Here is a 25,858-nt window from a genome sequence, read left to right on the forward strand (position 1 = left end):
ACAGTCATGAACCTAATAAGTCACGCAGGCGTTCTACGGCCACGCGCACAGAATATCACTAGGTCCGCTTGATGCCAGCATTGACGTCCGCGATTATCAAGCGGTTGTTCAAAATGCTTGTCTGGTTTAAATGGGTGACGTCATGCGCCCGTGAAGGAAGCGCCTAAAGGTGCATCTGTGGGTATTATGCGCCGTGTTTTTGGAAAATAGTCCCTTGTGACTGGGCTGTAAAGAGTGCATTGTATTTCGAAACAGTGAACAGTGGACGAAACACATGTAATGTTTGTTTGTCGCGTGGCTGTGGTATATTTTTGTACCAGAATTATTTATTTATATGAAACAAACACGACTGAAGTTCGACTCGACGTTTTGGGACAATGACAGTTCAGCATAGGTCATTGTACATAAGATTTACTGGAAATTAACAGTAATATTAAAATAAATATTTATGATACATGGTGATAGATTGTGTTGCTGTGTAACCGCTAAAGTTACATATCCAGTACATTTGGTAAGTAGCATATATTCAATAAAAATTAATTTATAGATTTTACAGTTAGACACCTTACTGGAGTAATTAATATACATTATTTTGTAAACAGCAAGAAAAGTAAACCCGTTACACGGAAGCTTCAGGTTGCACCTTCCGTTGGTTGCCGGATAAGTGTATGAGCCACAGTATTTTATTTTAGTTTTGGCAAAAGTCATAATAATATTATTAGTTTGACGAATATCTGTCATGCTGTCCTTTAGCTGGGCCAGTTTATTTATTTGTTCGCAGAATAAAGTATTTTGATTTATGACTGATCATACCTAAAACTCGTATATTAAATATTACAAAAAAATGTAACATATTTAGCTATACCAAGTGACCTAACGACTGCTACTGAACTATTTTGTGGAGGATTTTCTGCCGTTCTTCATCAAACGCTTTATGCCAAAGCTGTATTTTGTACATACCTCATGAAGTTCGTGTTTTGCCACATAAGTTAGAGAAAGAACTGACGACTTCCCTAGGTCAATATTTAATGGCTGTTCTCGAGGATCTATTTATAGTATTTTTTACTTATCTATACAGAGAAACTCGTTTTTTCTGTTTCAGATCAGCATATTACTTTACTGCACAGTAAACCACCATTAATACATATTATTTAGTACAAATTCATGCACGCCTCCTACATGATAGCAACGCCCCAGAAGCGAGAGTTTTTCCTGCCAACTTCGTGCCGCATAAACCAGCGAACTTGCAGTTGCCCCTTTACTCGGCGTCTGAAAGTAGTCCCGTCCGCATGCGGAAGGATACACCTGCCGGTGTCTCGTGAGGCTTTCTGCTGAAATATAAACTAGCTTTTCCCGAAAAGGAAACCGGCATTTTCCTCGCCTTTGTCAGCAAGATAAAAAGTTGTGCCCGTTGACATTTCCTACACAGTTCATTGTCGCTTTATTTTACGACATGCCTGGATTTTCCGACAGAGATCGAGGCCGAGACAGAAGGTAAATTGTGAAAATTTGGTTTGTTAGATAGATAATTGCTGCCGAGTGATGTAAAAGCCGGTTGCTTGTGAGCTGTAGGTATGTGCCTGGAATATATTTATTCGAATTGGTTTGGTACGTGTAGTTGTCCGTGCGTCATTTAGCCGTATCCATCTTAACTCTTCCACCAGGGTGACTTTCTAAAAAATATATTATAATGATTAAATTGATTCTTAAAATGGGCGAGAACCTAAATCTTTATTTAAACAGTTGATGCACGTAACTGAAACGAAGCACTTTTCCTTACTATTCAGCTAACATGTTTAATTAGGCAATTTGACTCCTCGTCTCGGGGTGTCTGATAAACCTTAATGAATACAAAATGCCGGCCGGTTTTTCTTTGTTCTTACGCTGGTCTGAATTAAAATGGCAGCGGCTTAAAATATGACGCAGGACTGGAGGAATCCAGGGTCGTAGGCATATAATAATGTCATGTTACTGTATATTACCACCACATTCAGTACAGAGAAGCCCTGCCTTACACCTTCCCATCTGCTATGCTTGCTTGCGCGTCAAGTACGTGACTTTGCTTAATCACCCCCCCCTCAGTTTATGCCTAACTGAAAGGCTGGGAAGAATAACGGTCTCGTGTAATAAGTCGTGGAAATGGATCGGTGTTCCTTGTCCCCTCCTTTTATCACAGCTATGGAGGTGCACCTCGTTTTGGCGGTAGCCGCTGTGGTCCTCCTCCGGGGAAGTTTGGCAACCCAGGTGAAAGGCTACGCAAGAAACACTGGAATCTGGACGAGCTTCCTAAATTTGAGAAAAATTTTTATAAGGAGCATCCCGATGTCGCGCGGCGGACAGCGGTGAGTGTTGTCCTGTTGCTTCAATGGATGCCCTTGCTGGTGCTGGTCTGCACAATGGCTTCTTTTGTGCGGTCAAAGAAGCTTTATTGTTTTAACCATGTGCAAAGGCTTGGCTCCAGCTTGGAGGAGCGAGCCAATGATGCCTGTTTCTGCCTTACAGCAAGAAATTGAGCAATACAGGAGAAGCAAAGAAGTTACAGTTAAGGGCAGAGACTGTCCGAACCCCATAATGAAGTTCCATGAGGCCAATTTTCCCAGTTAGTATTTATACATGTAAAGTCATTAGGCCGCCCTAGTTTCACAACTGCCTACAACATATGCTCTCCCCTTCCCTCCAGATTACGTCATGGATGTGATTACCAAACAGAACTTTACAGAACCCACCCCCATCCAAGCCCAGGGCTGGCCCTTGGCCTTGAGTGGAAAGGACATGGTTGGTATTGCACAGACTGGATCTGGAAAAACACTTTCGGTAAGTAATTGTGCCACTAAGCCTGTCTTTGTATAAAAACGAGTATTACCTTTATTGTGCCTTTGCTGTGATCTTACAAGTGTGTTTGAAATTCATCTGAAACGTCTTTTCTCTTTGCTATCTTTGCAGTATCTCCTGCCAGCAATTGTGCATATTAATCACCAGCCATTCCTGGAGCCTGGTGATGGCCCGATTGTGAGTATTTAACAGTGGCCTACTAAAAATGCCCTAATTTTGCCTGAAATGGGCACTGGATGCACTGCGCCCCTATCTTCCAGTGTTTGGTGCTTGCCCCTACCCGTGAGCTGGCGCAGCAGGTACAGCAAGTCGCCGCTGAGTACGGACGAGCTTCGCGCTTGAAGTCCACTTGCATTTATGGGGGGGCGCCCAAAGGACCACAGATCCGGGATCTCGAAAGAGGTACGTCCTAGGTCAGGGGTGCCCAACTCCAGTCCTGGGGGGCCAGAGCCCTGTTAAATTAGTACTTTCCCTGTTCCACCATAAATGATTCAGCTCAAGAGCTGTGTGGTAATTAGCACAAGGAGTTGAATCAGCTGTGCTAAATGAGGGGAAACCCAAAGATGTGCAGGGCTCTGGCCCCCCTGGACTGGAGTTGGACACCCCTGTCCTAAACTGCTGTATGCAGAAGTGGATAATTCAGGTCCAGAGAGTAAAAGTCCAAACCGGTATTTTGTTTCAACCAACCAGCTGAGAATAAAGTCACAGAGTATTGAACTGGTTGGTTGAAACAAAATCCCAGTCTGGACTTTTACTCTCTGGACCTAAATTACCCAACGTTGGCTGTATGTACAAGTGCCCTGTAGCTGCAGTAGGATGCCACTTGGATGGTGTAAACCTGGGTCATTGTTTTACAGGTGTTGAGATCTGCATCGCAACGCCTGGAAGGCTTATCGATTTCCTTGAAGCTGGGAAGACAAATTTACGCCGATGCACTTATCTGGTCCTCGATGAAGCTGACCGAATGCTTGACATGGGATTTGAGCCACAGATCCGAAAAATCGTGGACCAGATCAGGGTAGGTTTTTAAGTGATGTTTAAGGCTTTCCAGTACCTTTTAGTACCTTTAAACCAACAGTTTTATTAAGAGTGGTGTTCATTAGCTTTTCTCATATAAAGCCTGACAGGCAGACCCTCATGTGGAGTGCCACATGGCCCAAGGAGGTGCGCCAGTTGGCTGAGGACTTCCTGAAGGAGTATGTGCAGATTAATGTGGGGGCTCTGCAGCTGAGTGCCAACCACAACATCCTTCAGATTGTGGACGTGTGCAACGATGGCGAGAAGGACGACAAGTAAGTTCCATCACTGCTAGATCCAGTGGTGGGAAAAAAAACACCTAAGTCGAGCAGTATAAGAATTTTCGAATTTGGTGATCATTGGTGACACACCACAGTACACAGCGCACAACGAAATGTGTCCTCTGCATTTAACCCTTATGTGACATTATGCTATAGCAGGGGGGAGCTAATTCAGTGCCCGCGGAGCAGTGCTTGGGTGCGAGACCTTACTCAGGGTACCTCAGCGTTGCCTTGCTGGGGTGCATTTAAAAAAACCATAGTTACTAACTATGTTAGCAACTTGTGTGGTTTGCACTATGTAAGTACGGTGCAGGTGTTTCCCGAAACCATAGTTTGAACTACGGAGGTAACGACACTGAACTTGCATAGTACGATGCATCGGTAGATGACGCAGATGTTTCCCAAAACCATAGTTCAATCAAATGTTCACAAACACTGTTAAGTTGTGTAGTTCAAACTGCAGGTCTCGAGCTGTAGTTGGAAGCTTACTTCTGGGTAAATACATTCACGATTGTGGAAAATGCAGTCTAAGAAGGGCATAGTCACCGTGTAAGTAAGAAATTTTAATAACCTTCAATGCCTAATAAGGAATAATTTAGCTCTACGATCACATATAATGTGAAGTTGTCTGAAAATGTTGTTTGAAACGTAATTGTTTAGTGGGTCTCTGGCCATAAGTACGGTAACTCTGTAGTGAGCAATAGGGAGAATTCTCAGACTACAAAATATTGTATTAGTACTGAGGTGGCTAATTTTATCCAGAAAGGGCCGTTAAGCATGCAGCTTTTTGCTGCAACTCCGATGAAAAGTTCGCGCATGTGGGTTTGAACAACTGGTCGAACGGTTATCCCAAGAAAAACCTGCAAACACACCAGCCCTTTCTGGATAAGATTGCCCACCCTGCATATGCAGTTAGTGTGTATTGCTTGGTAACGGATGTTGTGTACCTAGTGGTCATTTTGCTATATGGTACACTTTGCCACATATAGTAAAAAAAAAAAGGAGAAATAATAAACATTAAGAAAAGGGAACCCAATAATAATTAATAAATCATTATCCCTTGTATGTGTACATGTGTGTATTTATAGTCCTATGCAGACCATTGGGTGTTGTGTAGTTTCTTCATTACGCACATAACTTTAGAGGGACGACAGTCGCCTTAGAAGAGAGTACAGCACTTTGATGAAGTACTCCTTATTCACTGACAGGTGTAATTGCCATAATGGAAGAGTAGAATGACACTACAGCGGTCAGATAGGAATTCATGCATTTGTACTCGGGGAATGACGTCTGTGATGTTTGGATATTACACACACACACCTGTCTATCCCAGTCAGCCACTAATATTCTGTAAGCGACAATGTCGGATGAGGAACTTGTAAGTGTTCGTAGTGTGATTGAAACACAACGCGTTTCATTATTTTGCCACTATTGCTATTTTTGAGTTTTTCATATTATTGGTGTTATGTGATTGACACAATAAATTTGACGTGTGTGTGTGTGTATATATGTGTGTGTGATTATTATTATATTACACAGTTCGAGTTTTTGTACACGACCAGCTGTGAAAGTTAGACCATTGATATTATAAAGTTTGTTAGTTTTTGCGCATGACTCGCCGTGAGTCTGACCAATCAGCGTTGGAACCATTGTAGTTCGAACTGCGGTAGTCTCAACAAACTAACGTGGTTCAAACTACTGTGGTACCAGGGTTTTGGGACACAGTTGTACTTCGGATGTTGGTTAGTTTGAACTACCATAGTACTATGCATCGTTAATGCCAGTTTCCGTCGTCTGGGAAACGCGCCCCTGTTCGGGGATTCGGGCAATCTTTCAATTACAAGTGCGCTTCCCTACCCATTAAGACAACTCTGCTCACATATGTACACGGGTAGAATTTCATTCTGGCTGTAAAGTTTGCAAAGGAAGTGACGTGCTCATTTCTCCTATAAGACTCCTTCGGCTGCTTGAAGAAATCATGAGTGAAAAGGAAAACAAGACCATTATCTTCGTTGAGACCAAGAGACGTTGTGATGATCTGACAAGGAGAATGAGAAGAGATGGGTTGGTATCTTGTGGTGTTCTTTTGGAACTTCATTTAAGTTTGGAGGTTTTTCATTTATTATTTTTTCTTTGCAGTTGGCCAGCAATGGGTATCCATGGAGATAAGAGTCAACAGGAGAGAGATTGGGTTCTGAATGGTATATTGCATTAATATTTGTAAATTTTACACGCCTTACTTGGAGACCAGTCTGTTGAAGGTTTTCCTCTTTTCAGAATTCAAGTTTGGGAAGGCACCCATACTCATTGCAACAGATGTGGCCTCCAGAGGTTTAGGTTAGTACCCTTTATGATTCCCTTTTGATCCACTTCTTAAAATGTTTTACATTAAAGAAAGTGTATTGCTTTCTTTAACTTCTGTGCATTTTCTGAGTTTTTCCTCACCTAAAGGTGCAGTCTTTGTGGCAGGGCCTAGGCATGACAAGTCCCAGGCCTCGAGAGGGGGATGGAGGACTATTGGAAGTGACCGACTGGCTGCCACCCAGTCGGGTAGAGAGGTGAAAGGCTGAGTTCAGCATTGTGTGCCAGTAATCTTCAAAAGGCAGTGTGGCTAAGCCTTGCTCTAATACCATCTGTTCTCTGTCTATGGATTTACCTGAGATGCCATTCACCCAGCTCTGCTCCAACTCAAACATGGCTTTGTGCTTGTGACCTTGCCTTGCATTCCTGTTGTAGAACAATGTATGGCAAGTCAGTTTGAGAATTGGATGTTTCTCTCTTGCAAACTTGTCAAAGCATGGGTGTCGCTAAATGGTGCATAGTTTACAGAAAGAAAAGGGTGGAAACCTTGTGTTCTTGCTATGGAGAGAGCAGTTTCAACACACCTCAGTATCAAAATTGAACTGGCACATCTAGTGACGGTGGGACATCTAGTAAGAAGTGGGAAATCTAGAAGCTTCTACCAAATTCAAGTTCCTCCCTCGCCTGTGTTTTTAAGTCATGTCGAGACCTGCCAATGAGAGACTTTTTCTCAAGTGAACACTGGCTTCTGGGAAGATCTTGCCTAGACGAATCACGTGGGGGGATGCTTTTTGTGTAGTTCGGGGTTGGCTTGGACCTATTTTTTATTTTTTTTTCTTCTTATGGGTCCCCCCCAGACTAGAGCTGGTCTATATGGTCTTGGCAAGACATGCAGTGTGGCCTTTATAGCAAGTTTCTTATGAGTGTTTGAGGAAAGGACCTTCAAAGCCTTTCCCAATGAGAGGTCGTATATTGGCACATGAGGAGACAACAGTGCACATAGTGGCCCTACTGCGTAGAAGCACCTGGATGTCACTTGACAACTATTGGGGAGTTCGCTGCATTGGGAAAGGACTAGTGAATGCATACTCCTTTGTGGTAAGGTTTTTAAAACCAGTCCTTTGTTTTTATAAGGGAGGGTGGATGCATTAGGACATTTTTAATTTTTTTGATCTTTTGGCTGAAGGGAATGGAGTGTGCATCGTTTTTCTCTTCCCACAGTAGTATTCCCATGGATTTGGAATGTTTTATTTGTAATAACAAAGTTCTTTGCAGCCCGAAGTGTCTCCTGCTTTTTCTTCTTTTACGTTGTGATCTTGCTAATGTGGTGTTTTTGGTCTGGCTGTTGTGGTGTGCAAAACCTCGTACGCTCCTTTTGCCACACTGCAACACTTTACAGATGTGGAAGATGTGAAATTTGTCATCAATTATGACTACCCTAACTCCTCTGAGGACTATATCCACCGCATTGGAAGAACTGCCCGTAGTCAAAAAACGGGCACGGCCTACACCTTCTTTACGCCTGGCAACATGAAACAGGCAAACGACCTCATCTCTGTGCTCCGTGAAGCCAATCAGGCTATCAACCCTAAGCTCATCCAAATGGCAGAAGACAGAGGAGGTAAATTGTCGTTGATGGTAACTGGCTAATCTGTAAATATACGAGTTTTGCCTTGAGAAAGAAATCATTTTTCTGTGCATGCCTTAGTTTAAGACCTAGCAATTCAAAAGACTTTCTGACCAGCAGAAGCCCGAATGATGAATCCCTATGTATGGATCATAAATTGTTTCGATGTATAACTTGCCAAGTACTCGGATACAGGACGGTTGAGCCATTGCTTGTTGCAGTGTGTTATCATTCTAAGCGATGTTTTCTTCTTTTTCAGGTCGTTCAAGGGGGGGACGAGGTACTTATAAGGATGACCGCCGTGATAGGTATTCCGGTGGCAGGCGAGATTTTGGTGGCTTTAGGGATAAAGATAATGACAGGAGTTTTGGCACAAAGATCCAGAATGGAACCTATGGAGCAGGTAGTTATGACACTACTACCACCACCTCCGCCAGCAGCAGTGGTTTTGGAAATGGTTACGTTAATAACGGACAGTCCAACTTTGGTACTGCACCCCCTGCTGGTGGGTTTGGTAATCCAAACTTCCAGAACCAGCAGTTTGGAGGAAACCAGGGGCCTGCCCAGAACGGCATAAGCCACCCACCGTTTCCATACAACCCACAGCAGCCTCAGCAGCCGCCACCCCCCATGGTACCATATCCTATGCCCCCAACTTTTCCACAGTAAAAATGCACAAGACCTACAGTGATAAATTATTTTAAGTACAGTTATTTCACTGTATTTCTTTTCCACAACAGGGTTGAAATGACTCTGAACTTGAAACCGTTCCTATTGGTGTCTGAGTTAATCATAACTTTTTTTTCTTGTAGGTAATGCAAATGATTTGAATGTGTATAAGTTATGTTACTCTTAAAAGAAGGCAGTGCATGGCTTGTCAAATTGAATAAAAGACAAAAACTACGGTATGGTTTGTGTGATTCAATTAATAGGTAATGGCTGACGCTCAGTTACAGGTATGCAGCAAAACGTCGCTAATCACGTGATTTAAAAACATGATAGAACCGGATAATAAAATATATTGTCAAAAATATAAATGGACGTCGTCGCACATAACCCAAATTATGGCAACGATTATAAGGAACACAATACATTTTGGATTCATCTTCAAATCCGCAAGATGATGTTACGAAGTCTAACGATGCTTCTGGGTGGAGACCACGTGCGAAAGGTCAATCGGCCGCCGGCTGCATGCGCACGCTTTGCCCTCAAAGCGGAAGTGATCACGGGAGGGTCCGACGCTGTTCACGGTTCGACATTAAAACAGCTCTCTATCTGAGATTAATCCGTGGCGAATTATCACACCGGAACGTAAATAATTGTATAATTCTTTGAAGATGAATTTCATAATAGTACAGAATTAATCTCTGGTCACGCGTTTTTTTTTAAAAAAAAAAAAAAACTAGGAGCGAGGAATGATTCGTGTTTTACATTGTAGAGGTTTTTTTTTTGTTAGCCATTTCCAAAAATGATCGCTATAATTGTATCATATGATAATACGTTGAATATGTGTTCTGACTGTATATCCATGCCGGCCAGCCAGGTGAATTGGTTCCGGTTTAAGTCGGGGAGGATGCTAACGTCACGGGCTCCTGGAATCATGTGCGTTTGTGGGCTGATCCGTCTGTCTGGGTTTGTTTGGCAAGGCTGCTGTTTCCAGTATTTGCATTAATAATATTGCTATTATTACGGACATCTTAGGTCAATGCAATACTTATTTTAACTTTTCCTGACCTAAGAATTTTATCTTTTATTATTTGACTAGGAACACAAATTCATTCACGCGTTATAATGATACGTATATTGATCAGAGCGTTAACGTGGAGAAAAAAATGTTTCACATAATTAAGATGTGAACCGTATATGCAACTTGAGTTTTGATAATTTTCTGGTTCATGTTTTTTATTTTTATGAATGAGTCACTGAGTAAAAATGGTTACATTTTGTGTGAGAAGGCAGCTTTTGCTTAGGAAGGAGCGGACGGTATGGTTAGAGTTATTGCAGTGTAGAGGCTGCACTAACGCGGGTGCTGCCTTGGATGAAACCGATCACATGGGCACTTTGATGAAACTGTGCTGCGATCGTCATTACATAGCCCACGACCATGATTCCCCCAAGTGCATTCGTCGTGGCAGCAGCTGGACTTATGGACCTTTGGGAATGGAGCTCAGGAAGAACATATTGGATCAGTGGTGGAGTTCAGTGGTTACGACCAGGCCACAGGTTTTTGGTATCAACACTCTCCATGGCTTCAGGGGCGGATCTGGTGCCCCAGAAAGAACTCTGAAGCTCATAGACACTGAAGCTTTGCACCAGGCTCTTCACCAGGCAGAGATGACAGGAAAGTCAAAAGGAGATGCTTTACAGAAACTTCTGCAGGGCAGTGTGTCCATGCGGACCAATCTACTGCAAGGTAATCATTTTAATGTGATTGTTGAATGGTTTTATTCGGGGTTGTGAAATGATCGTTGGTCCTTTAACATGTGCATGTGCGCATCAGGTGCACTGGAGCAGTACGTTGCCTCTCTGGAACTGGTGAACAGGAAGCTAGCCTTTGGCCTGGCAGAGACAGGGTTGTGCTACCAGCTGCCTGAGGACCAACCTGGTGAGCTTGATTGGTGAGACATGCACCATCATCCATTTCATGCTAAACTCTGAAATTTCCATCATATGAAATATGAACATGAAGAAGTCTGGTTATGAGGTATTGCCTGTGGTGGGTAGCGTACGCAGTGATGCAGTGTTTTTCCCCAGCAGCCCATCTGAGGTTCTGCAGGCCTCCCTTGTCTGGTTCTGTTCACCACGCACCTCTTCCCAGTGGCTGGACTACTGGGCTCGTCAGCGTCTCCAATGGTGGAGGAAGGTAGGAGGTTTTAACCAACATGAGGAGAGGTTGTCTGAGCTGAATCTATTTAGCCTTGAGCAAAGGAGACTAAGGGGGGGACATGATCCAGGTATATAAGATTCTAACAGGTCTGGATGCTGTTCAGCCATAAGTGGAAATTAGTGGGAGAACATTTTAAAATGAATTTGAGAAAGTACTTCTTTACACAGCGTGTAGTTAGAGTATGGAATAGTCTTCCTGCTAGTGTAGCTCAAGCTAAAACCCTGGGTTAATTTAAATCAGAGCTAGATATGATTTTAACAACTCTGAGCTATTAGGTAAGTTCTCCGAAAGTGAGCTTGATGGGCCGATTGGCCTCCTCTGGTTGGTAAATTTCTAATGTTCTTATGAGAACCTAAGCTCTAGTTTCCTCATTAGCATTTCTCTGAAGATATTTGCATTTGGGTATTTGCAAATTTTGTAAACTTGGGTGAATACATTTACATGTGTAGTAGCTGCTTTTGTCCAAAGTGAGGCATAGGTTATACATGCCTGCTCAATCTATGGCTAGATTTTCATGTTCAGCTCTAATTCTTACTCTGTTTTTTTTTTTTTTTTTTAAAAACCTCTCTAGTTTGCTTTGAGCCCATCTAGTTTCAGCTGCAGTGATGTCACAGTTGGGGAAGAGGGGGAAAATATGAAGAGGGGTGTTAAGGTGTTGTACCAGTTCCCCTGGGGTTCAGAAGCTTTGGAGACGCTGTGTAACTTGGGGAACACGGAGCTGCTGCAGATACACATAGGCAGTCAGGCCAAGCTGCAGGTTTGCCCCTCTCTTCATCTATCTGCTCACTGCACCCAGTCTGACTCCTTTGCTCAGTAAAATCATCCAGGGTCTCCAACTGTCATGCATCTGACGCTTTCTAACTCTAACGCTCACCGAAGAGATCTTGCGGCAAATCTATATTATTCCATTATTAACCTAAAGTTAGTTACATCGCAGTAAAACCCATTTGTAGGTGGGTGTGCAGACTTGTCTCGAATTGAAAATCTCATGCCAGCCAGCTGACCAAAGTTGCCAGCTCCGATCATCTAATCTTTTCTGTTGGGGACAAGGTTTTAATGTCCTCAGATCCAGATGAATGGCATTGCCTGTAATACTCAAGTCATTCAGTGTCAATCATGTGAAAGTGTAACACCTGGTGCCCATCTCTCAACCTTTGTGTTCCACAGTGTAGAGATGGGAAGAGGTCTGTAGTCCCTCATGTGATTTCTGTGAGTGGAAACATAGACCGCGGCCTGCTGGCATACCTGCATAACTCTCTGCAGGAGGTTAAGAAGGTGGACAGTAGGCAGAGACAGCATATGAGAAAGGTGGGGTGTCTCTCTCTCATTTTCCCTGGAGTCTCTCAGGATTTAGACATAATATCAGTTTTTCTATGGCTGATGCCAACACTATAATTTAATTTGGCCAATGGTCTGTACAAGGTCAATACTGACCTCCACTTAAATGCAAGCCATTAAGAAATCAAAAGTAACAATACAGTTATGGAACTTCTCGACTTTTCAGTGGAGAGCTCATTAAGAATCTTTACCTCATCCTTAAATATAGTAACAAAACATACAAATGCATAAATAATAGACCTCCAACAAAAAACTAATTCACACGTGAAATACAAATTGAAGATAACACTGCAGAACTGCTTATCACTGTTATGATTAGGTCTATATGTCAGTTCACCACTAACATTTACAACTTTTGATGCAGAACTTTGATTTTGCTCATCTTAGGTCTTGCTCTGTATTGCTGTCTATAGTTCTCTTGTTGTATGTTTATTTCCAAGTGGTGTTAACGTTTCTCTTTTTACTAAAGCTTATATACTCTTTGTAGGTGTTGAAGTTGCATCCCAGTTTGACCCCTGTCAAAGTGGCAGTGAACATGGGTAAAGGAGCCACTTCAGATCTGCGGCAGGTAAGAGGAACATCGTTGGGTAGGTTCTTATAAAAGTGACTCGCAGAACATAAGTATGATTTAAAGAAAATCAATACAGATACAACCAGTTCACAGTTATGTCTTGGTTCCCTGGTTTCCAGTCCCATTGATTCTCTTTAGGTTTGTGAGGGCTTGCTGCAAGAATTACTGGATGGTGGGATATCGTCATGGCCAGGATACCTGGAGAACATGTCGCCGTCATTGGAGCAACTCAAGTAATTGTCTCTTGTTGATTTTAAGCAGTGCAGTTTGTTCGCATTTACTTCCAGTTCTGTTTCTTTGAATGTGTGTTTGTGTGTCTGCAGGTACGATGAGATGGGTGTTCTCTTCACTGTGGTGATCAGTGACAGCACCCTTGAGAGCGGACTAGTGCAGCTGAGGAGCCGGGACACCACCATCAAGGAGACCATGCACATCTCTGAGGTCAAGAACTTTCTGGCAAAATACATCGCCGCTGCTGAAAATGTCTGAGTGGGGCAGCTCCGCATGGACGGAGGACGTGCGATAAATGGAATCCAGTGTGTTTTTGTATCTATTTTGTAAGCCTTGTAATTTTCTCTCTCACATGCCAATAAAAGGTATATGTATTTTTTTTTCTCTTCATTGGCTCAAATACAGCAAATGGAAAAATTGAAGAATGTGAAATAGAAAAATGTGATCAAATGTTAAAAATGAGGTCAACTTGAAAACATGCGATAGTAGCTTATGAACACACGTTTTTCCATAGATTTCATCCAGAGTAACCTTTCCTTATCAATGATTTCAAAATACAACACATTTATTAAAACTATGACTTAGCTGTTTATGAATGCTGCACTAAAGCAGGCAATCATGTTCCAGTTACTAAAAATAAGGATACTGTATCAATGTAGGTATTTACAAGGTGAATAATACAACCTGATTTGGAGCGGTTGACAATTTCAGGGTGATATAATGAAGGACACCAATTGGAAAAAATTGCAATTTCTATGGAATGATGCAGCTTTGTGGGTATTCTACACAAGGTTATTTTCTATGCCATTTATATTTAAAGGACAAAAACGTTTGCAAAACATCCTCATTGTATACATATATGGTCTGCAACAAAGCAAATAAATGCAAGTCTTAACCTTAGTGTTAATGTTTTAGTACACCTGGTCTTGTTCATTTATGATTGATATTTAGTCCAGTTCAGCACAGACCTATTTCAAAATCTTTGTCGTTAAAAGCCGCTTGCAAGCACAACAAAAATGGCGTCATTTAGGTTCCACCTTAGAGTTGACCTTTGGTTCAGGTTCCGGTTCATTATTCCAGCTTCCGGTGGTATGCTCATCGAAAAGATGGCCGGTGAAAAGCAGAGTGAGGCTAAACTTGCCGGAATGGATGAAAATAAAGAGAATACAACCGACGAGACACTTGGATTAGAAAGTATCCTTGCGATTAGTTTATCATCGGTGTTTCGTCTTGATTAATATTGGTACTAGACGTATGATCTCTCACCTTATTGAGCAGTTCATATAGACATGGTCGGGAGGGGTTGGGGCTTGCGATTGGCCAGTCATCTTAGTTAGTCTACGTGTCACAGCTGTATCAACATCTACTAACCGTTTTAACTTGTTTTTAGGATAACGTCGGATTGAATTAAAGAGATACATTATGAATGGGATAATATTGAAGAATTATGTACATTAGCCATATTTATTCGTAATATATGAATATTGAATTATTAACATAAGCGTCTGATTGTTAGTAGTATATTAACGGTGTTAATATTTTAACCGGATTGACGTTTATGGATAACTGCAGACCTTCACTAAGCATGTTGCTCGAAACGAATGTGTTCAACGAGAACACTCGTGTGGTATGCTTCCTGATGGAATGTCAAACACGTAATCTGTATGTCTTATAAATATCTGAGAGTCTCTTCTCCTTGGCCTGAGATCCCTTCTTTTGGGTCGGGTTTCAGGGGGTCTTCGAAGGGTTCCTTAACGTTCCTTCTCAGTTCTGCAGATCATTAAGGATTCCCAGCAGCAGCATGGGCTGAGGCATGGGGATTACCAGAGATACAGGTGAAGGGGGGGGGACGTGCACTAATGTTACGTAACTGTAATACCATTTGGCTCTTGGTTGTGCTCTAGAAAGACGATGTCGGGAGGGAATTTTCTGCCAGTATTGCCACCTAAGTTCTGCTGCTTGTCCTTGTCCGGTCAGAGGGTACTGCTCCCGCCGCTTGCGGCGTCTGCGCAAGACACTGGGCTTCAAAATGGGCAACAGGCACAAGTTCACTGGAAAGAAAGTGACTGAGGATATGCTCACTGACAACAGGTACCTGCTAAAGCATTTGTCGTTTGCTGGTAAAATTTCCAGGGCTTGATAACACCTTGGTACATTTTACTGAATTCTACCTAGTGCCATAATGAAAGAATCTTCCATCTTCTGAATATGCTTCATCAGCAACATTCCAGCACTCATCTTACATGGCTTCGTCAAACAGGAGAGCCTTTAGGTCTCAGGTCTAACCTCCGGTGACACCCCCCCCCCCCCCCCCCCCCCCTGCAGGAGTCTGTCCAATACTGTTTTATACATTTACATCATGTAACAATATATCGTCACTTAAGCATCATCATTCCTTCAACCGTTCACCATTGTTTTCACCCTTAATCCACACCCTTAGATGATAAGTTTGTCAATCATCTCTTTTACTGTTTGGTTCCTCGGCTGAACATAATGGTGGCGTGAGCATCTCTACTTGGTTTTTTTTTAAAATACTCAGCCGTGAACTTTTGGTGAACGCAGGCGAATCCCATCCTTTCAGTAGCAAACCTTGGCAGCTTCATCTTATTGCACATTGTTTGGCTAGACGGCTGATAATCCATTTGTCTTTCAACACAGTGATAAGCTGCAACACTAAAGTACATATTCATACATCAAAGGCTAATATAAAACAGCTAACAGGTACAGGGACGTCTAAGCCGACACAAGGTGCTAATTCGTACTTTTCGTCACGCTGCACAGCAGTAATTGGTCTGCGTTCTCTGAAGGTTACCAGGTCACACTCTACACGGTTTACATCAGATTCTTAATTGAGTCCTAATGATTACATTCTCTATGCATTATGAAGTGCTGGATAATATTCCGTACAGGTACCTGCTGCTGGTCCTGATGGAGGCAGAGCGGGCCTGGAGTTACTCCATGCAGCTGAAGCAGGAGGCCAACACTGAGCCCCGGAAGCGCTTCCATCTGATGACCCGCCTGCGGAAGGCGGCCAAGCACGGTGAGCAGCTGGAGCGGCTGTGCGAGAGCCCCCGCGTGGACGCCAAGACCAAGCTGGAAGCCCAGGTGAAGGCAGCCAGCAGCCGGGGGAAGTCATGCTTTCCGCACCCCTTCCAAAGTTCCTTATTTGACTAACTGACTGATTGATCGCAGGCCTACACGGCTTACCTGGTTGGGATGGTGCAGTTCGAGCTGCAGGAGTGGAAACCTGCAATGGAGGCCTTCAATAAGTGCAAGTATGTTCAGTATTATGCTGTTATGCAGTGTTAGATTATTATTGAGCCAGTGAAATAAGGGCCGGGTCTGCCTTAAAGGGCCGGGTCTGCCTTAAAGGGCCGGGTCTGCCTTAAAGGGCCGGGTCTGCCTTAAAGGGCCGGGTCTGCCTTAAAGGGCCGGGTCTGCCTTAAAGGGCCGGGTCTGCCTTAAAGGGCCTTGACCTTCAGCTATATCAGAAACACATTGGTGTGTGGGTTCTGGTCTTTGTTTTGGCCAGAGAAGTATGTTAATTCAATATTATTATGGAGTTTGCTAGTCATTGGGAGCTTCGAAGAAGGTTGTTCTTCAGTCGGCATAAAGAAGTATTTCTGAATTGGGTCCATCCATGTCAAATCGTCACACGTTCGTACGTCATCGTCACGGATTTTAGAAAGAAAAGAAAGAAAAGCCGTAAAACGAACCAAAATGCATCATTTCAAATTGCCACGCAGGGGGCATCGGCGTGGATTGAGTGCAGTGTGTGTCAGTGCATTGTCTGTTCAGACATCCGCTGGTCAGCATCCTAACTGAGCTGCTGTCCAGCACTGTTTGGTGGCGGAGCCGCTCTCGCTGTTTGTGTACTGCTTTGTGCTGCTCTTTTGTGTAAGATATGGGTCTTAAAAAAAGTTGGTGGTAAAGTGCCCTCCTGTACTGTTTTTATATAGAATTGACATTGTATAGATACAGTTGTAATCTGTGCATGATTTAAAGTATATGACCGGTTGGGAGTAGGTGTATATGCAAAGTAAATAGGCAGCTTTATGTAAGGGGGCTTGAACGTACGCGGCTTTGGAGTATCGCAGTGGGTTGTGGAACCAGTTAACTGTGTAAGATGCGAGGGGCACTGTATTCTGAGATCACTTCGGTTTCTCGTCATATTTAACCCCTTGTATGTCTGTGTGCCCAGGACAATCTACGAGAAGCTGGCTAGTGCCTTCACTGAGGAGCAGGCGGTGCTGTACCACCAGCGTGTAGAGGAAATATCTCCTAACATCCGCTACTGTGCCTACAATATCGGTGAGGGTCCCGGGGTCTCCTCAACGCCCTGCACATCCTGCACACGGTGTGCTGCCTCTCACGGTCTGCTCTGACTCCTAGGTGACCATAATGCCATCAACGACCTGAAGCTGATGAGGCTGAGCGCCGGGGGAGGCGGCGGCATGATAGCAGAGAAGCTGGAGGTCAGTGAAGCTTCAGGTTTTGGAGCAACTTCAGCAGTGAAGAGCACGAACGGCAGCCTAGTCAAGATCTCTACCTAAATAACTAGCAGTTTAGTCTTGTGTTAACTTCTAGGGGGAAAAAAAAAATCATCCATCAAGGTGATTTCATGACCTAATTTTGTATGATAAATGTTTAGAAGAATCTTTCGGAAGCTGAAAGCAGAGTATTTCCTCAGACGGCGAGAATCGACCCGCATACATCTGATAAACTGGTACCAAAGGCGTAGGGAAATAAATGAAATGAATGATGCTTTCACAGTTCAGACTGGTTCTCATATCGCAGGCACGTTAATACAGCAGTTTAGCGTCTAGTGGGCTTTTGCCTCCGTTGCTAGGCGCTGATCACGCAGACGAGGGCGAGGCAGGCTGCCACCATGAGCGAGGTGGAGTGGCGTGGGCGCACCGTGCCCGTGAAGATCGACAAGGCCCGCATCTTCCTGCTGGGCCTGGCTGACAACGAGGCCGCCATCACGCAGGTACGTCCATCCCGCTGCTTCTGCAGGTTCTATTAACGTGTATCTGTGTAAGCTCACACCTACTGTTCCTTCGTTATTATACCCACTAATGTCTTAACATGTACATGCCAAGAGGAAGCCTCGTCATTTAATCAGCCCCAATTTACAAAAGTGACGTAAACTGCAAGCCTGGGGAACCAAAAGTGCTGCCACGTTAATTAACAAAAAAACTGCTCCTAAGTGAATAGAAATTGACGTTTTGCCAAGACACTGGGGTTAACATGGCGCTTTTCTCCCGTCACCAAGAACCGAGCCGTACCGCAAACTGACTGTTTTCCATTGTAAATTATTCGTACCCGAGCCGTACCGCAAACTGACTGTTTTCCATTGTAAATTATTCGTACCCGAGCCGTACCCACGCTGACATGACCCTGCTTACTGTTTGCGTCGCTAAACAGTCGACTGATTGGTCGAAATGCAGGGAGAAACCGGTGTTCTGTGTCGATATGTATGGATCCTCTGAAAGAGATAAGACCATATTCTATATATTATTCATTGTAAGTAGAATCACGTATCGCGATGTATTTATATATTCCCGATAACTAACTCGGAACTTGAAGATTTCCAATCACCTACTTAAAGTATACAACAGCTGAACAGAGTTGATTCTTAATGCAAATGTACGTAAGGGAATGCTAATTTCAGTAACATTTGACGCTAATATAACGCAGTGATTCACATAGCTGTGCTAGAAAATTTGGAAATTAGCACATAGTAAATCATAATGTGCATCGTGTGAACAGTAAAGAAGTCTCTTTGGTTTTACGGCATCAGCGTTCTCTAAACCCTTTGCAGACTCTTCTGCAGTGGAAAACCAAAGTGAACCAGAACTGCTCTGTAACTAGTCTCTTTTCGCGGTATGGCTCCGGTTCAGTTCCTGTATGCCGGTGGAAAAGCACCAGTACGGTGTTAGTTAAAAACTATGTGTCTGTTGACCACATAGTTTGTTGCTGAGATTCAAATTCCATCAGTGACACAAAGCCATGGTCCGCTGTCCCTGAGAGAATTTTCCAAATAGGATTTGGAGTGGGTTCGATCGAGTGGCCTGGATCAAATTATTGTATTGAGTCCAATACAATAATTCTTGTACAATTACAAGAATAGTAGCCACTATTTGAATTTGCGAAGATTTTTTTTTTTTTACATGTTCAATCAAATTTTAAAAAGAAAAACAATGATTCATGGCCACAGTTGATCCTATATCAGCCCAGGTTCTCATTTAATGAGTTTACGTTGGGATCACTCAGCCACCCCCCCCATCTCGGGTATTTGTTTTCCCACCACCAGGGGGCGCCATTGTCAGCTTTTTTGCCCGAGTACAGATCTGGTTCTCTTTGCACACCACGTACACTTTGCCCTGCAGTTTAGTCACCGGTCTGGCATGAGCCCTTTTGTGATTCTGTTCGCCCTTTTGCTCTCTGTCCTCTCCTCCTTTCACACTAGATTTGAGTACTGTGGGCTGATTGTTTGCCATAATCCTAGCAAAGGTTTTGTACAATTAAATTTAAATTTTTTTTTGCCTCCAGCCAGTGGTGGCTGCTAGCCGTCGTCTGAGAGGTTACCCCTTCGCGGTGTGGTGCATGGCGTGGGGGGAGGGTGGTGGTGAATGAACGGAGAGGGTTGTTTTTCCTGAGTGCTCGAGGCTGACCCATAGGAGCGCTGAGCGGACAGGTTTTGCTGCTGCTTTGCACCCTTCCCTTCCCTTTCGGGTGGGGACTACGGCAAACTGGAAGCTCTGGTCTTCCTCCAGCAAGATGTTCGTGTGCTGATGGGTGGCACCGGTAAACAAACGTGACCGGTCTGTTTTCCTTACCCACGCTCTCTGTGTTTAGACGCATTGGCAGGCAACACATATTTACTGCATGATGGGGAGCTGGTTGCCAGGAGTTCCACCTTTGTTTTCCCTGTGTGTGTGTGTATGTGTGTGTGTGTTTTTTTCCCTTTTCTTTAATGGCCTGGCTCATCACACGGCATCCCATCTAAGGTTCTACACCCCTCTTGTGCGTGTTTGCGTTCACGCAGGTGTTTTTTTAACTTGTACCGGGGGTTATGTTTTGACTGCCGGGTCGTGAATCGAACTTCGTGAAGTACGAGCCCGACCTAGCGCCACCGGACCTTTCCCGTCAGCCGCGGCTTGGCATTCTCTGAGCTACGGCACGGCGTCGTAGACACATGGAAATGAGCGCCGCGTACTCTCGTTTGCGTGCGTTTGCCAGCATCAACAAAGCCAGCAGATGCTGTTCTGTCTTGTCTTGTGGCGTGAGTGCCGTGGTATCGCACCGCATGCTAAGTGGCTGATGTTAGACATGAAAACTGACCGCCGTGACTCAACAGTAATATATTTGTAATGGTAGTAATTCATCATTCATAATTCATTCAGCTTAATGTATAGGTTAGTGGTAAGGTAACTGGTAGCCTTCAGCAGCGCACCTGATCCTTTGGAGAAGGAAGCCTTCACTACGCTGTGGGCGAACCTACATGAATGCTGCAGAATTCATTGCCTGACGGGAGGCTGAAGTATGCGGTTTTACCTGCATTTCCACTTTTCACAGCACTTAAGGATCTGCTGTCTTTATGCCAGAATGGGGTGTAGCGCAGGAATGTTAGAGTTAATAATACCTGTGTATTTCTAAGGGGGGGGGGGGGAATTTTAGGTCTCTCTGCCCCACCCCTCCTGGTACACTCCCCGCATATATCATTTCTCTCAGGCGGCGAATGAGGAGACGAAGGAGCGTCTTTACGAGACCCTGCTAGCAGAGTGCAGAGATACCATCCAGGCCGTGAGGGAGGAGATCAAAGCCGAGGCAGTAAGTGGTCCTCCAGCAGCGCCCTCTGGTGGTCTGGTGGTCTCTGGGTCTCTTACGGTCTCACGCTTCCGACATGCAGAAGCTGCGAGAGAGGGCTGCGGATGGAGAGGTGGGGAAGGTCTCCAACCTACAGTATCTGCACAGGTAAAGCCCCAACATCTCCGCCATGTGAAGTACCTCTGCAACGCAGCCCCGTCATTTATCGTCCCGTTCCCCTGTGTCGCTGCCGCTAGTTACCTGACCTACATCAAGCTGCTGACAGTCGTTAAGCGTAACGAAAGCATGGCCCGGGTGCTGCAGGCCAAACTCAAGGAGGTCCAACCGGATGAGAGTAAGCGGAGCCCGAGGCCCCAGGACCTCATCCGCCTCTACGATATCATCCTGCAGGTACTCCTTCACGAGAGCCCCTTGCTCCAGTCAGTGAAAGGCTCCCAGCGAATCGATACGATTCATCCGTGAGATAGTGACAGGCGCGCGCGTACTGACCATCTCTAAACATCTCTCTCTTTCTACCCTGCAGAGTCTGATGGAGCTGTCCACCCTTCAGGGACTGGAAGAGGACCACACCTTCCAGAAGGAGGTCTCTCTCAAGATGCTGGTCTACAAAGCCTACAGGTAGGATGGCTGTCTTCTGTGTTCCCTTCGTTTCAACATAAACCCGACTTGGCGTTCTGAGGTACCTTCAGAGACTTGGTTGCCTGTGATTAGTGTAGGATGAAAGTCCAACTTCAGAAGTTCAACTACAGGAGGGACTGACCTTGCAGAAGTAGTTTTCATGTGCTGGTTTCACCTTCACTGTCGGTGTCCTGTAGATACAGCCTCCTTAATGCAGTCAGGTCACACCCAGACGGTCACCCCTTTCTCTTCCGGAAGGTGCTTCTTCATTGCCCAGTCCTATGTTCTGGTTAAGAAGTGGAGCGAAGCCCTGGTTCTGTATGAGCGAGTTCTGAAGTACGCCTGCGAGGTTCAGTCAAAGGCCAAAAACCTGAACAACAGTCTGAAGGTAGGTAGGGCTGGGGGGGGAGGGGTTCTCTGAAACAATATCTATAAAGATATGTCTGCTGGTTCTTTAGTGTGTTTGCAGGATGTCAACATACGCAGTTTCTTATGGATTGGCAGACAATGTAGAGAATGTTTCTCAATACCAGTGACCGTCATACCTCTGGTCTTACGAAAGGTTTGGCTTCTGCCTGGGATCCAGATTCAGCCCCCCTGCACATTGACTTTCTTCTTGATGCTGTTGGGTTGACTTATGGCGTATATATTCTTGCAAGTTCAGCATGGCTGATGAAGTCACTCGGCTTGTTCTTGGTCTCATTTAACTGACAAATGAGGTGTCACGTTTTCTGTTGGTCTGGACAGATGTTTGACACACAAACCTCCCTTCCCTCAGGACCTCCCTGATGTTCAGGAGCTGATCACAGAGGTCAACGCCGAGAAATACTCACTGCAGGCGGCCGCCATTTTGGGTGGGTACAGTTGGGCGTTGGCTGGTTAACCTAAGAATGATGACAGAGATGCGTAGAGGAGTTTTTTGTCAATGAGATGGTCACATGCCTCGTTTGACTTGACTTAAATCTTTGGATTTAAGTTTTACGATGACATCATGCAGCATGTCTCCGCGATTAAAAGGGCTTGAGTTAATGAGTTCTCTTTATAAAATTCATGGCAACTTCAGACAATACATAACCATTCTCAAGCTCAAATCCAAGAATTGATTACTCCCGGGTAGCAAGATTAATCTTTGGGCCTTAGTACCTCTTCTGGTTTAATACAGGGCGCTTCTTTCCTTTGTGGATTATATACAATATATTTATCCAGATAGATTTCCCTAGTAATTCAGGTTAAGCAGCTGGCTTCAGGCTACTAAAGAAAGAAAGAAACCCGGGTAGAGATGTTTCGAACAGAAAGCTCCCACTTCACTGGCACGTCTGCTTACGGTGTCTCACTGTATTATTTTTCCCTACCAGTTTATGTCCCTGTCTGCAGTGACTTTTGGCTCTGTGTTTCACTGCGTTGCGGTATTTCTGCATTAGCCGTAAGGAAATTTTTTTAATTTCAGACACGGATGACGTTGTAGAGACACCTCAGCAGCAAGTCAAAGATAACAAGGTAAGTGGGGGGGGGGACATTATCAGTCTGCAGGTTGATCGTCCCCATTATTTGATAGTCATTTAGATATTCACCAATTAACTTTCTCTTGTTAACAGGCAGTTTACTCAGTAACTGTTATTCCTCTTTCATCTTTACTTTCATCTTTGCTGCTTACCAGTCTGAAAGCTCTTAAAGGTCAGAGTGAAATCAAAAAGCTTGTAGTGAAATTACAACATTGGCATCTCGGGAACTGTTATCTAACACGACAGGAAAACGAGCCCCTGCCCTTTTTCTTTACTGTTTCCAATTGCTTTACTTCACCTTTACTGTGCCCTTGGACAAAAAAAAACATCTGAAGTGTGTGTGTGTGTGTGTGTGTGTGTGTGTGTGTGTGTTATACATGCTCGTTTCATTAGGCGTCAACGAAGCAATGTACGAACTATCATATTTTTCATATTCTGCCTTAGTTTATTGGTACAAGACTAAACATGAATCATAGCAAACTTAGTAGCAATTACTGGTAATTATGCAGTCTAACTTCATTACTTGAATACTTAAGTAACGCTCCAGCGCAGACACATCCCTAGAGGGGACGGTTTGTTTTGTTGCCGGAGTGATTTGGGACCTGGGGCACCGGTCCGAAGGCGGCGTACAGTGGAGCAGGATGCATATTGGGTCATATTTCTTGAATACGGTATTTTGACTCTCCCTACTTGTTGGTTGACTGATAGCGCATGGCATTCCACTTGTTCATCTCCCCGTGCACACGCGTGTGTGGTATGCATGGATGACATCACCACAAACCCCTCACCTCTCCCACCTCTGCAGCCCTTCTGTGAACGCCTGGAGACCTTCCACCTGGACCCCTCCCTGCTCGGCAAGCAGCCCAACCTGGTGCAGTTCCCGCCTGACTTCCAGCCCATCCCCTGCAAGCCGCTCTTCTTCGACCTGGCCCTGAACCACGCGACCTTCCCTCCACTGGACGACAAGGTGGAGCAGAAGGGCAAGGGAGGCCTCACTGGCTACATCAAGGGGATCTTCGGCTTCGGCAGCTAAATTCCGGGCGTGTTGGGGGGGGTTGGTGGGGGGGGGGAGGGGGGGGGGGGTGCTGTGGCATGACGGCCGAGGCCACCAGCTCCACCTGCTGGGCGGATTCCAGCATCTAAGCCCCGTATACGCCTGGAGATGTGAAAGAGGGTGTGTCAGGTGTTCATCAGCACAGCCTGTCACATGGGGGGAGGGTATCTAGTATTTTTCTTTATTGTATTATAATTTCAGATTTTAAAAAGCGCCTTTCAGTACCCAATGCTAACATCTGTATGTTAGGACGAGAAGAGGAGGGGGGAAGGGGGGGGGGGGGCAGCCACAATCTCATCGGCAACTGTCTTACTGTTTCACAAGTCATTCCAGAAAAAGAAGATGGACTTTAGGCGATTCTGCTGGAAGGGGAACGCCGGTATAAAATGTGGCGTGACTGGCTGGACTGTTTGTCAGGCTCGTGGTTGCGGGCGGCGGGAGGCTAAGCCGCGTTAGCGGCAGCCGTAGCCAATGCTGACTTTTGTATCTTGCTGGAATCATGTGTGTTGTATTTGTCACGTTCCTGGATCGAGGCAATGTGTACAATGTCTAATGTCCAGTGGGTACATACAGAACATGTCAGAGACCTCAGCGAGTCCTGAGAGAAGCGGTCATCACAGGCCCCTACGCGCCACCGCCGGCCGCGTCCCCCTCAAAGCCACCGTCACTTCCTGTCCTGTTGGAATACCTCTTGTGCAAAGAGCTCGGCCGTAAGCCGGTGACACGGAGCATGACACCCACCCGATGCGGCCGCGGATGCAAGTCTGACTAAAGGGAATTCAGCCTCACCCAGAGTTCCCTGTGTTAAGGGCTCCTATTGGCTCACAGGAGAGTGGCATGCTCCGCCCCTCACACCTCTATCATCTGTGCATCTGATCTCTAGATGTCTACTGTATATCTGTATGTTACATGGGGGAGGGCAGCAATTGTGTGTAGTCAGTGAGTTTGGAAGCCATTTGTCAAGTCGCGTGTCTGTGCTTAAATATGGAGAGTTATGCTACCCTCCCAAGAAATCCCTTCAATAAACAGTCTACGCAGAGGATGAGAGCCGCGGAGGCCTTCAGCTTTCCATCTCTTCGACAGATGGCCAGATGCTCTACAAAATGATACTCGTCATGATTTGAGTCTGATTTGGGCTGGATGGAACCTCCTGATGCGTTCATTGTTCCCCGTGTGTCGTGATGAATGAATTTTTGTTTGACGGTGTCCGGCTGTAGTGGTTATGTTGGCGGCCTGGATGTTTTCTGCTGTCATTGAGGATGAAATGGGGACACAAGTTGTGATTTTTTTTTTCTCCCATTTAGGGCTCTTAATTAAAACACAACTACATGAATAATCAGTCTCATTATTACTGATTTGTTTTAATGTCTGTCTCTGTTCCTCTGTAAGAGTGACCGGACACACGCCACAGTGAGGTGGGAAACATTTTCAATCGTGGAAGCAGGCAAATCGTGCTTTTTCCTGATAGCTGTTTCCCCGAATTGCTGCTGCTGTAAAATCTGTCACCTCTCACGGTGGCGTGGGGTGTGGTATAGTGGGGGGGGGGGGGGGGGGGGGGGGTGTGGAGAGCCAGAAAATGCCACTCTGGGGCGTGTACACCACCGTCAGACAAAAACACACCCGCTGAAACCACAAGAGCAGCGTGCCATCGCGACTCATAATAGCTCTGGTCTGCGTCTAAGGCAGCACCTGCAATCGTGAGGATCTGTCTCGGTTGGCTGTCTCTCCTGATCCCGCTGTGTGCAGTGCATTCCCCACAACCACGC

At 44.9% G+C, this 25,858-nt stretch overlaps 3 protein-coding genes across 5 annotated transcripts; all 3 read left to right on the plus strand.

Annotated features, from left to right (window-relative positions):
- Positions 1 to 800: 800 nt before the first annotated feature.
- On the plus strand, positions 801 to 8,961 carry LOC125743071 (probable ATP-dependent RNA helicase DDX5). The gene is made up of 13 exons (XM_049015711.1): positions 801 to 1,494; positions 2,177 to 2,342; positions 2,503 to 2,599; positions 2,681 to 2,814; positions 2,944 to 3,009; positions 3,093 to 3,234; positions 3,690 to 3,850; positions 3,952 to 4,124; positions 6,084 to 6,194; positions 6,270 to 6,331; positions 6,408 to 6,467; positions 7,831 to 8,052; positions 8,318 to 8,961. The coding sequence occupies exons 1-13, from the start codon at positions 1,454 to 1,456 to the stop codon at positions 8,725 to 8,727; spliced, it is 1,845 nt and encodes a 614-aa protein (XP_048871668.1). The 5' UTR covers positions 801 to 1,453; the 3' UTR covers positions 8,728 to 8,961.
- A 286-nt stretch (positions 8,962 to 9,247) lies between these two features.
- Positions 9,248 to 13,460, plus strand: polg2 (polymerase (DNA directed), gamma 2, accessory subunit). Of its 3 annotated transcripts, none has more exons than XR_007398273.1 (8): positions 9,248 to 10,471; positions 10,559 to 10,676; positions 10,813 to 10,921; positions 11,517 to 11,702; positions 12,113 to 12,253; positions 12,771 to 12,851; positions 12,974 to 13,087; positions 13,178 to 13,229. XR_007398273.1 is itself a non-coding variant. In XM_049015712.1 (8 exons), exons 1-8 carry the CDS (start codon positions 9,991 to 9,993, stop codon positions 13,341 to 13,343), a joined length of 1,377 nt encoding a protein of 458 aa, XP_048871669.1. In that variant the 5' UTR covers positions 9,248 to 9,990; the 3' UTR covers positions 13,344 to 13,460. The 3 variants fall into 3 exon arrangements, 2 of the variants coding, with proteins under 2 accessions (XP_048871669.1, XP_048871670.1); XM_049015712.1 differs by having other exon boundaries at positions 12,993 to 13,087; positions 13,178 to 13,460; XM_049015713.1 differs by having other exon boundaries at positions 10,816 to 10,921; positions 12,993 to 13,087; positions 13,178 to 13,460.
- A 697-nt stretch (positions 13,461 to 14,157) lies between these two features.
- srp68 (signal recognition particle 68) lies at positions 14,158 to 24,087 on the plus strand. Its single transcript, XM_049014787.1, has 16 exons — positions 14,158 to 14,279; positions 14,854 to 14,920; positions 15,063 to 15,176; positions 15,995 to 16,190; positions 16,278 to 16,360; positions 17,287 to 17,396; positions 17,478 to 17,560; positions 17,935 to 18,075; positions 20,823 to 20,921; positions 21,001 to 21,065; positions 21,155 to 21,308; positions 21,442 to 21,536; positions 21,795 to 21,924; positions 22,315 to 22,390; positions 22,984 to 23,033; positions 23,844 to 24,087. The coding sequence occupies exons 1-16, from the start codon at positions 14,177 to 14,179 to the stop codon at positions 24,069 to 24,071; spliced, it is 1,794 nt and encodes a 597-aa protein (XP_048870744.1). The 5' UTR covers positions 14,158 to 14,176; the 3' UTR covers positions 24,072 to 24,087.
- The last annotated feature ends 1,771 nt before the right edge of the window (positions 24,088 to 25,858 follow it).

The sequence above is a fragment of the Brienomyrus brachyistius genome, chromosome 5 (genome assembly GCF_023856365.1).
Source record: "Brienomyrus brachyistius isolate T26 chromosome 5, BBRACH_0.4, whole genome shotgun sequence".
Lineage (NCBI taxonomy): Eukaryota > Metazoa > Chordata > Actinopteri > Osteoglossiformes > Mormyridae > Brienomyrus > Brienomyrus brachyistius.